This window comes from Cariama cristata, unplaced genomic scaffold, assembly GCF_000690535.1.
Source record: "Cariama cristata isolate BGI_N322 unplaced genomic scaffold, ASM69053v1 scaffold22404, whole genome shotgun sequence".
In the NCBI taxonomy this organism is placed as follows: domain Eukaryota; kingdom Metazoa; phylum Chordata; class Aves; order Cariamiformes; family Cariamidae; genus Cariama; species Cariama cristata.
In genome coordinates, this window is record NW_009613774.1 from 4191 (window position 1) to 16588 (window position 12398).

The 12398-nt window shown below is 40.5% G+C and overlaps 1 protein-coding gene across 1 annotated transcript in view; it reads left to right on the plus strand.

Annotated features, from left to right (window-relative positions):
* Positions 1–12184, plus strand: part of RAB32 (RAB32, member RAS oncogene family) — a 16364-nt gene extending 4180 nt beyond the window's left edge. The window contains exons 2-3 of the mRNA XM_009699161.1: positions 8990–9267; positions 11663–12184. Of these exons, the coding sequence (XP_009697463.1) occupies positions 8990–9267; positions 11663–11812 (428 nt within the window). The 3' untranslated portion in view covers positions 11813–12184. The remainder of the gene's footprint in view (positions 1–8989; positions 9268–11662) is intronic.
* Positions 12185–12398: the final 214 nt, after the last annotated feature.

Genomic DNA, 12398 nt, shown 5'->3' on the forward strand with positions numbered 1-12398 from the left:
CGTAGCTATGAAATGGACCAAACAGAAGAGGGATGATTGTACTTTGGTATTCTAAACATGCTCTAAGCACGCTTTCAGGAGTTGAATGATAAGACCTGTAGCATGCAAATTTGTTACTAAACTCTTGTCTATCTCCTTGAAGAGAGATATATACCAGTATATACCAGTCCCCAAGAGAACGGCGAAATCAGATGAAGTTTTTTGGTCAAACACTAAGTTGAGGAAGAGCTGGACTTACTTCACAGTAGGGAAGAGAAGTTAAACTGAAATGAGCACTTGCAAAGCAAGACAATGAAGGCAAAATGCAAGGCTTCTTGGTTAGATAAGCAGGAGTGATGCTGCATCTGGTAACATTTTCTGTCCCAATGGAATAAGATCTTACTCCTCTGGAAAGGCAGCATGCTTGGTAGCTATGCACCTCCTGTGGAACATAGCTGTGTACTCTTGTGTATTTTGGTGGGTGGGTTTCAAAGGCATTCTGGCTGTTCCAGTCTGTGGAATAGTGCACCTCCCCGTGAAAAACCTTAGTGTCAAGCAGCTCTGTATTTCAGGTTTTCTCAGACTGAAATTTGTGCTACTGACATGTCAGAAGACTGCCAAGTTGCTTCTATGTACCAGGTCATTAACTTGTTTCTTGCATTATGGACTAATTTTATTTTCTTTAAATAAGATCTAAAGCAAGGCCTAAGCGATATTAATGCGTCCCTGAAAGTCTATAGAGGGCAACCAGAAAACTTCCTCCACTTCCTATACGTACATAGCTCTGTGCCGTAGAGGCATGTACATCAGTTGCTTTTCAGAGGAGTGTCTCCTAAGGATGGGGAGCTTGGAGGTAGTAGTCTCTAAAGGTATTCTTGTAACAACTTGCCCTTACCCACAATGCATTTTGAAGTCCAGTGTAGGGATTAAAATGGCAAGTCCTGCAAAGAAACCATGAAAAAATGTGCTTAGCTGTGTGCCTAGTACAAGTGAGCATAGGGTGGAGGCAAGACAATCCAGGCATCACCTACCTGCAACTGTGTGTTTTTCCTTGCTGTTACAAAGATACCTAATGAGTGAAAAATGTGCATATAAATAACTGCATCAGAAATGGCTGCAGAAATTGGAGCTCAGAGCTTACTCGGCAACTGGTCAGTTACCTGTGGTTATTTCCCAGTTTAGATGGTGGTGGCGGTTCCACCAGCAGCTGCCTTCATGTGGAGATGGGAGCACTAGCATTTTGCTAACTGCTGAGGCAGCTCAGAAAACTCCCAGTCAGAGCTGGAGAGGCTTCTATGTGATTAAGTCTCCAGACTGATGAAAAAGACTTGAAAGACCTGTGACTGATTTCTGCATGCTTCCTGCTCACATACATTTACATACAAATCTCATGTGAGAACAATTACTTGAGGATGATGTTGGCTGGAAAAGTGGAAGACTAGCAGATAAAGTTTGAGGAGGGGAAAGTAGAAGGCCTGCTCATGTTGAAAGGTTTTGAACACTCTTAAAAGCAGTAGAGGCAAGAAACGGAACTGAAGGTGTACTGTGTGTTTCCTTCTGTGGGAAATCTTGTGTGGGTGTCCTTTCTTGTGGCTCTTCTGGAACAGCTGAATTAGAGCTGTGAGCTTTTAGCTGAGAATGACTTGCTGTGCTCGGAGCTCCACAGCTGAGTATCCAAATAAGCGCTGAACGTGTTAAACTTGTTCCTTCTTGGTGTGTCTCCAGCCTTCAGACATCTCTGAATACAGGCTCTGAATGTCAACATGCTTTCTTTTTTGGGATTCTTCTGTTTAAGTAATTTTTGATGAAATACTATCAAGCAAGGTATGGTTATTGGTGTTGCTGATGAAGCAGTTTCCTTGTCTTACCAGTGGGATACTGAATCATTCACATTGGTGAAGGTTCTTGTGCTTAGTTCTACATTATACAGTACTTCAAGTTGCTGTATATGTTATCTTGAACTAAACTTCTTAAAGCCTGTGTGCTGATGGAATTCCTTAAGCATATGGGAAATGTCACTGTCTTGAAGTTGGTGTTGTAAGGCATAGTATGGTAATTTTGATTATGTAAGACAGAATTGTTCAGTTAATTTTCAGTTAAATGGTAGAATTGAGACAGATGTTCTTTCAGTGTCTTGGAAATAAGCTTAGAATTTCTCCATAGGCTTTCCTAGGTGTCCTACGAGAAATGGGGTTGAAGATGTGATCTTAGACTACCTGAAATACTACAGGCTTAAAAGGAAGTTTGCTGTATTGATCTTGCAAGTACTTTTAATTTCTGTCAAGAAATTCTAAGAACATGTGAAAACACTTTGTGTTATAATTTAAACAATCAAAATACTGCTGCACCTGAACTGATATTCTTCAGTGACTTTTCAAGGGCTACAGAGTCTGTCATGCATACTGTATATACAGTGTACTGGGATGTCGGGTCTCTGGCACTGTCTCATTCAACAGAACTGCTTCCACTGCACCCTGCAACTTTCTAATGTAGACATAACCAGAGGACCAAAGGTTCTCTCTTATGGTAAGGTGGGACTCAGTTGAACGGGGATTAACTGGCTGGTTACCTTTTCCCCTGAAGACCATTCTTCTGAAGGGTTTGGGACAGTTGCTGTTGGGAAGAGGTCCATCCAGTGGTCAGTTAACTTTCCCACAGCACCCTTAGTAAGAAAGGACATGAGCAATTCACTTGAAATCATCTGAGGCTGCTTTTGTCTCTTAGAAACTGTAAGAGCTGCAGTCAGTGAAACTGTTTCTAGTACTGTCTCATACAGGAAGATGTAATATTCTTGCAGTTCTTGCTTTTTATCCTCTTGGTGTTTGTCATCAGAACCACAAATACCAAATATTACTTCCACAATGGTGGAAAGTAAAAGTCAGGCTAGATGTGCCTTTTTTAACTTTGACAGGTTTCTAATATCTGCTAGAGCTGCTAGTGTAGTTTAACACCTCTGTGGTTTAAACACGTGGCAACTTTGCACTAAGAGCTTAAAGGGCTAAGAGTGAGGAGCGGAGAGCTGTCTAGTACTGACAGTCTCAGAGTCTGTCTACTCTCAGTCTACGGCTCCTACCCATGTGAAAAAGCAGGTGGACACTTGAGCATGTCCTGTAATATTGATAGTGGTTTGGTTAACCTACTTCTTGCAGAATAACAGATTTAATCTAATTGGGTAAGACAGTTCTGGGACAAGCTGTGCTTGTTTGGGGAGAGGGGGGAATGCTGTCAGCAGTGGTAGCTTGCCAGTAACATTGATATATCTGTCTAAAAAGGAGCCTCAGTCAGCTCACACCTGACCCTGGTAGTGCTAAAATGTACGTTAGATGTCTGGAGAACTGGGAGACGCATCCTCAGGGCAGTTCTGGATATTTTTGCTGTATTGTGCCAAACATCCAGCTGTAGGACCAACAGGCCTCCAAAGTCTTGTCTGCTCCTGAAGGACTTAGGTGAGTTCAGAAAGCGACGGTGGTTCTAACTCGGTGAGAGGACTGGGCTGCATGCCCAGCCATTCTGGCTGGTGCTTTAGCTTAAATCTACCGCACTGAATGACATGAACTTTACTGAGAGTTGGAATTGCAAATAAGGAGCTGCCACTTGGATGTTCCTTGATGTTAGTATGTGAAAGCCTGACCCTAGACATTCAGGGAGCTGGAGAAAAAGCTTTTGTAAAACGGCACAACTGGCGCAGGGAGGGGAGTGCTCATTAGGTTAGGCCTTCCCTTGGCAGAAGGAAGACTGGGGAAAAAGGGGTTTCATTTACTGTTGCATTGTGTTTTCTGCTGTCTCAGTTGAATAAAAGCACAAATGTCTCATGGTCCTGGAAATTGTCTGAAACAAACTTGTGGAGTTTGGCACTGAAGCCTAAATAGCAGCACTGTGCTTGTATGTTGTGTGGCCAGTAAGGTCAGACTAGTTGACAGCAAGGACCTAAGAGCCGTGGTGTTTGCAGTCAAATTGGAGTTAGTCACTAATGACCCTTCTTGAATTTTGGCATGACTAATTGACAATTAGTGGTCATAGTAAATAGCTGATCTGAGAACTCTTCACACAATGGAAGGAGAATGTTCAAGTATTCCCAGACTAAAACTGATCTATTACAACCATTCACTATAGCTTAATAAGCATCCTGTGATGCCTGAGTTCACTGCAATGTATAGTAGCTGTTGATAGAAAAGCAGAATAACCAAAACATGCTAGCAGGATGCTACTTCTATGCATTTTGAACTCACTTAATTTGATTCACTAGTCTCTTGATCACTTTCTTCACTGCTGCGCTATTGCTGGATAGGTTTTTTTGGCTTGGTTTTATAGATGAAACTTTTCCTCTGTGGTATATTCCTCCTTTCTGTTGAATTTAAACTGCCCTTTAAACAAACTTAACTCTGAGTTTCAGCATTCTGGAGGACAATGTTGGCAAGAGCTGCTTGACTTTGTTCATGAACTGAGGACTTTTTGCTGTTTATCAGACTCTTGACAACTCTGTATTATCGGTTCCAGGAAAAAACTGCAAAACTTCATTGCAGTGGTCTTCCAGTTAGCAGCAAACAACTTTGGAATAAAACTCTTCAGCTAGTGGCATATTGGCTTTTGGGTGACTCCAGTCTAGACTCTACATCTATAGTTTAAGACTATTTCATGTGGAACTGCCAAACTTGTTAAAATCAAATTTTGAGCTCTGGCCACCCATTAAGCTGATTAACCTGTCAAAGGTGACTTGAACTAACATTACTTCAATGAAAGAAACTATTTGTTCCATCTTTCTTCCGGTTGTCAGGCTTTTGTAACCCTTGGCCATATTTCTTTTCCACATTAATGACGCAATTTTTGGAGGATGGTGGAACTGTTAGTATCTTCTGACAGAGAAGGGCTTTAGAGAACTTTGTCCAGTTATCCATCAGTACTCCTGATGAGATGTTAAGGGTTTAAATGCAACTAACACAACTCTGGTTTCTGAGTTTTGTGGCTTCAGGTAAGACTTAAATAAGCTTAGATTTTTGTAAGGTAGGGGAGTTCGTGCTATACTGTTGGTGTTGACAGAGGTAAACCAAAATTTTCCTTGATAGCAGAAAAGTATACGTGGGGAAGCTGCTTCTACATAGGCCATTTGCCTCTCCTTGAGGAAGTTCTTGTTAGTTCATATAAACCACATATTAAGACTTCTAGGTATGGTAACTGGACTGGGAGAAGGAATCCTGACAAACTGTGTCATGCATATCCAGCAGTCATTTGTACATTTAACTTTTTCTAGCCTCAGTTCCCATCACATAGGAGGAGTTAAGAGCAGAAATAACTGCTCTTAACTGAAATGGGAAAGATTGTTGTAGAAACTCTTTAAAATGTACTTCAAGGCAAGGTTGGCACTGTCTGAATCTCATAATGATAACTTACCTTTTGCAGTGAAGTAAAGGACAAAGATAAAGCTTCTGATGTCAGACCTTGCTATAATTTTTTTTATGTAGTTTTTAGCTTACAGTTTACCCCTGTTACAATGTAAACCAGGAAGGAAGAATAGCTCCCAAGCTCTGATACAGTTTTAAACTAAACTTAATTCCTGTGATGCTGCTGTAGGGAACTGTATTAATTCTTGATGTATGACATTATGCAAGTATTTCACTTAATGTTGTTGCAATTACTGGAAAATATGGTGACGATATGTGCCGAGTCATTTAGATGTGAAAATTTTGTGGCTGGAGAATGCAGAACTTTGCATTGCATGCAGCCACTTCCATACCCCCAAACAAAACCACTGATCCCTGTGACTGCCCTATAGCTTAGCTCCTTGCCTACACCTGAACCCCTAAAACACAGAGAAAGTATACCTTTGTGGTACCATCAGGTTTACATCAAGGCACTAGACCTACCAGAATGATTAATCCTATGATGTGCTTTCCATACTGCTGTTGTAAGCAAGTAGTTATCTTCCTGTCGTCTTCCTTCCATGGTGATACACACTGGAGATTAAGTCTAGTTTCATCTGATCACTTTTAGCCTTTTTCCCCTCTAGGGGTATGATCCGCTTTCTGCACTGCTCAACACTATTCTCGCACATGGTGAAATGACTGCAGCAAAAATGCTGCTGGCCATAGGAGAGGGAATGACAAATCCCTGGCTGAACTGAGCATGGCAAACATTGAGTCATTTAGTTTTAATAACAGAGAATGATGTTCAGACTCCAGACTTTGGAGGAGTAGAGTGTTCTACAGTTTGCTTTTTCTGTATGAGTTTTTTTGCAAGCAGAAGATCAGTTGCAAAAGCTTTGCTTGAAAGACCTGTTAAATTTTCAAAAGGCTGTCTAAAATGCTCTGCGTCCCCTACAAGAGGCTCTGCGTGTGCATTGTTATTACTAGCAGGATTGTAAAGAAAGTCTATTCAGTTTATGCTGAATTCTCTTCCTGCCTAATGCCGTATACCTCTTACCACAACAAAACTCATACCTTTTAGGCAGGCCATGTGTTATTGCTTCTGTTGTCTTTCTATGGAATAAAAAGAATATATCTATCCTTGTTAGGCCTCCAGCCAGGATGGAAGAGCAGTCGTAAGCTAGTGTGCAGGTCAGGTTTGTAGTTGGTAGATGTGAATTCTAGAGGTGAACGCAACTCTGTAATAAACTGTTCTGGAGTTTGGGCTGCTCTAGAAAAGGGCAGCACTCGGAGTGTATTTGACCTATTAAAAGGCATTGATCTCTAATACTACAGTGGTGGTGAGTTTGTGTGTGGTTTTTAGGGTAAGGGGTATCAAGTCCTCCTAATGTAAAGCTTAAGTCTAGTAAGTAAACATAGAAGCTTTTTTACTGATATGCACATCAGTTGTCTACTTTCACTTACATTTAAATTACAGAAAAATATGTATTTTTTTCAAATCGAAAACTCATACTAGAGAGCAAAAATTTCAACTTCTATCAATAAAGCCAGCTAGAAATAATATTAAATGATTGTTCTAGGCAGCTGAAGCCCATGCTTTCTAAGTGACTGCTATAGAGCACAAAGTAAAGTACAGCTCAGCACAGGCTTACGTTCCTACCAGACCTGCTGTCTTCCCACACAATGAGAAGAACTACTGTACAAAGCTGACCTTGGCTTCTGCGTTATTCCAGAGCTCCTGAATCTGCCAGTTAGCACAGCCCCACTTGCAGTGGCCTCTCTTCTGGTCAGGACCCCACGAGGGGATTCAGGTAGTCTGCTACTCCGCTACAAGACCGTTCTGGTGTGGTGTATCTGGCCAAACTTTTATCCTAATGGTATTTGATTCATGAAAACAGTGGGCACATGGTACAATTTGTGGTAAGGCTATACCAAAACCACCTTTTAGGCAGAAGAATCCAGCCTGGAAAGGCCTAGGGAGACAGTGAGAGTTACTTGTATACAAGTTCTGTATACCCTGTTTAGCAGACTTGTATCAGCAACGTGTCCCTTCCAGGGACACAGTCACTGGGATGCAGGTTTGGCGCCTGGCTTCTTGGCCTTGGAATTCATGGCATAAATGCTGCTTCAAAACGTGAGCTTTGAATATGGAGGGAAGAGCTTTCCTCTTGCATACTCCTTGTTGTCACACGGGAGATAACGAGCTGGTAATGAAGAAATTCATGTGTAACTTCCACTCTTCACAATATGCTGGCTAGTGATGCTGTTTTATGCAACATCATACTTTGAAGTTGAACAGCCAGAAACAAAGTCAGCTTTATAGTTCTCTGGAACTTCACTGTAGCTGCTGCTTTCAGGCAATTCTAACAGCTGCTTAGTCAACCTTTTCTGAAAATGTCTATAGGGAATGAGCTAATTGGTACGCTGAAGTACTGACATTAAAATGAGGCAATTGAGCTAGAAAAGCATGCTATTGAACAGGAGCCCTTGTCAAGTTCCTTTACCTAATGAATTTCTGACTCTTTCTGAGAAGATGCTAATACCCAGATCTCCTTGTAACTGCTTGTCCTTGCTAATCAAAGGCAGATTTGAATGTTTATAAACAGGACAGCTATGTTTCTGATTAAAATTCTTACTTTCTCTGCTTATTCTAAAACTGCGTACATGCTAAAAGCTGAAGTGATGATACACTGTAAAACTAAATTGTAAAGTGCAGGGACCACTTTTCTCAGTGAAGACTTATGAACAAAGCAGAAAGCTATTTTAGTAGCCCAAACTTCCCAAACAACATGCTAGCACTTGATGCTGCTATGTGCAGTCGAGTACAAACACAGCATGGTGGTCTGACCTTCCAAACAGAAGAGTAACTGAACTGGCACTCCAATTCTACGTTTTGAGCATACTGACTACAATAGTTATACTTAATAAAAAAAGGCTTTTTTAGATTACTATACTTGCTGACCATTAGTTTTCTTCTGGATTTTTGCTGTGAATAATTGTACTTTAACTATTCTGATAATCTTGTTTAAAATACTGAGATTGCTGTAGAACTGCTATAGTTGGAAATTATTCCGGAGGAGATCTTAGACTTGAAAGATAAACTTGCTGAACCTGTTTTATTCTAGAACTGTTAAACTAGCTCCTTCTGAGCTTCTCTGTAGGGGAAAAAAAAATCTAATATAGGTAACTTCTGAAGATGCTTTGAAGGCTGTTAGCCTCAGTTTGTAGAAACCCTTGTTGCTTACGCTTCAGAAAGACTCTGAGTTTGCCTAAGTCTCTAGCTGAAGTAACTAGACTGCTCTAAATGTTGCAGAAGCTTTTCTGATGAAAGAATGATTTGTGTATAGCTGTGCTGTACTGGTTTTAGGCATTACTTCTCAAAGAACACTACTGAACAAATGAGTTTTAAAAAAATACAAAGCAGTAGTTGGGATTGCAAACTGCTTTCAGCATCTGAGTTGTCACGTATAATATACATAAAGGCTGTTACTATGAGCTTGTGATAGGATAGAAGAGGCAATGTTGTATGAACTAGGTGACTAGACTTGAATACCAAACTCGTATGTTCTAACCTGGTACAAAAGTCCATTTACATTCACTACAGTTCATGCTTAAATACAAATATACTCTGTCACTGTCTTCTCTTTCAGGCCAGGAGCGCTTTGGAAATATGACCAGAGTATACTACAAAGAGGCAGTTGGTGCTTTTGTGGTCTTTGATGTCACAAGAGGCTCCACTTTTGAGGCTGTTTCAAAGTGGAAGCATGATTTGGACAGTAAAGTACTACTTCCCAATGGCAGCCCAATCCCTGCTGTTCTTCTTGCAAACAAGTGTGACCAGAAGAAAGATGGCAGCCAGAGTCCCTCTCAAATGGACCAGTTCTGCAAAGAAGGTGGCTTTGTTGGATGGTTTGAAACATCTGCCAAGGTGAGCATAAAGAAGAAACATGTTTTAACTCTTTTAAATATTGGCGTAAGAATGGATGAATATAGTCATGTGGGGAATTAAATTATCAAGTATAGGAAGTGACAGTCAAGTTTCCTGTGTTCTGCAAAATTGGAAGTGTTGTGCAGGCTAGCTCACTCCTGAGGAAGACTTGTGGCATATTTGGTTTAGATTAGAACTGTATCGTAAAGTCAGAGAACCTTAAAACTAACTGGAAACCTTGATTAACTTAGTTTAAGTTTTCTCATCTTGCATGCATCAGGATCAGAGTCATTCTTTAGATGTTAATACTACTAAATGCTGATCAAACTATCCAAAAAGATACAAGTAATCTTTAGGTGCAGATCTTTAAATCTGTCTTCACTGTTGCACATAGGAAGTGGTAAGACTCTAGAAGTGAACAAGCTATGTGCTCAATTGTTATTACCTACCTAGATGATAATGTCACTAAAGCACTTTTCTATTTTATCAGGCAGTGTCAAGACAAAACTCAAGAAAAACTAATTGTTCTGTATAGTAACTTATGCTAAGATAGACAGCTGCTTTAAGCAAACAGATAACTTTGAGTAACTTCATATATTGTACACGTCTAGTCTACAGACTTGGTCAATGCATACATAAGCTTGCGGTAGCTTAGTTGGAAGTGAAATCCAACAGTTCCTTAAAACTCAATAATCCTTAAAATGAAAGGTTCCTGTAGTTGTGGACAATGTGGCTGACAGACCAAATTATGGGTCTGGCTGATAACTCCGCTATATGGTAAGCTAAACCCCAAAGTCCCTGTCTTCCCTTGAACTGGCATAAAATGATGCTTAGACAAGTCTTTTGAAGAAAAAAAGTCTGTGAGAGGAACATAAGAAATAAAGTAACAAGCCTCTTCCTGGTCACTTTAAAATAAGGAAGAAGGTACACAGTGACAGGAATTAGTTAAATTAGCTAATATTTTGTTTGCATTTGAACAAATAATTCCCAAACACACTCATCTGTTACTAAACTTGAATTATAAGGCTCTTTATAGTCAAAAAGAATACCAAGATTCTGCTGCTTCCGTGAAGCTTCACCTGCCCATAACACTGCATGTATAAACTTCAACATAGGTTAAAAGTAAACGCAAGTAACATTGGAACAAAACCTAATGTGGAAGCGTAGTGACAGCTTGCATTTTAGGTGGCATTTAAGACAAGACAATATAAAACAAGGTTCTTGGTATAGAGAAAAGTCCAGACAATATTAGCCCTAGTTCAGCTATGAATTCAGTTATGACTGAAGAGGTGTAGTTGAAACTAGCTTAGAAGAAATTCAGGACAGCTTTCTTGTTTTCTAAGCATACCAAATCAGTTTATGGTTTTAAGTCCTGATCATTTAAATATCTTGATAATCTGCCTTTGCTTTTCTGCTGGAGCTGATACTTGAATCTTCAGTCTAGTCATCAGTAATGTAGTTCCCATTCCCTGTGGATTAGGGAGAATATTAAAGGCAAAAGAACTGCAGACAGTATAAATATTCATAGAAATATCTTATGAACATCCTTGCACTGAAATGAGGAGAATCCTCCTCCACTCGGGGCAGGGAAAAGTGTCTATCTGCAAACTGCCAAAAGCAGTTTTTGGCTGATGACCGCAAGCTTGTAAAGTGAAGTAGCAATGGGTCAAATGCTCTCCTGATCCAACCTTGCTCTTGTAGAATTTAAATCTACAATTATGGAGACAGAGTGTGCCGGGGTGGTATTTCCTTTGGAACCAAAGATGAGCAATTCCAAATGTAGCAGCCCTGTGGTGAGCTAACAGGTGGCCCAGCCAGGTCAAAGCTGTGGCCAAAGGCCCCTCGGTAACTGAGATACCTAGTGATGTATTTCATCATGGTATCCTCCATACACACCTCCTTCAGAGTGTATGTGAAGGTACTTTTCAAAGCAAGCACAAGAAAATGTAGAGTGGCTAGATGAGGCACCTGATTTAGCTGGGGTTTTGAGGCTGATAGGAAAGGTCCTTTCACATAAATAGGTGCATCCAAACTGGAGCAGAAGCAAAAAAAAAAGTCCCCAAAAAGTAGAACACTACTAGGAACAGTGTAACTGTCTATTATCTTTCCTGATGCAGAAATGCACTTTGGCATTTGTGAGTCTTTCAAATGCAGGTGACTGCCTACTGGTCTACAGTCAAAGTTTCCTATTTGTAATATGGGTGAATAACTTTGTCTCAAACCTTTCTGGTAACTTTTTTCAAAAAGCAGGTGTACTAGCAATGACCTGATGCATCTAAGCTGTTTGTGTCATGGTGACGAGACTGTAGAAGAGTTTTTGTAATTGGCCAGCTTCTAACAGGAATGTGTGACTGTTTCATAAAATCACTGACTTCTTTGCTTTCAACATTTTTAGGACAACATCAACATAGACGAAGCTGCTCGATTCTTGGTGGAAAACATCCTTGCCAACTACAAAACCTTTCCTAATGAAGAGAATGATGTGGGGAAACCAAAACTGGACCTAGACCCATTGAAAGCAGAGAGTAAATCACAGTGCTGCTAATGCTACCACCATTCAGTAAATGTGATGGGATGAGCAGCGAGACTGTTCCTTAAATCAAACTGCTGCTATGGTGCTGCGTTGTGACAATCCATACGGGGTGTCTGGTATTATCTGAATAGGTGATTCTTGTGGGTGTTTACATATTCTTGTTTAGCATGAAACCGAGCATCTTGTGAGTTATCATTCCACTTGCTTGAGTGGCTGCATCTAAGTCTGGTTAGTGTCGTCTTACTTGACAACATAAGGTAGTGTTTACACTCCTAAAAAGGAACAAAGACAATATTCAGTGTCTACTTTGCTTCTAGGACATATGCTACATTCCAAATAGGACTCACTTGTCATGGTTTTAGCTGAATGGACACTTGCACCTTTAAACTTTTCCTTTGTCACCAGTAATGTCCCACTTTAGGCTTCTCACCTACACACTTGTCCCTATTTATTATCCCCCGCCACGAGCATGTCTCACTACCAGCTCTCCTGGATCGAGACATCCCAGAAATCTCGAAGGGGCCAATGACAGATGGGGGGAGGTATCTTTCCTAGTGTCTTCACTAGGGCTGTGTGAAGTAGATGGCTTTTACCCATC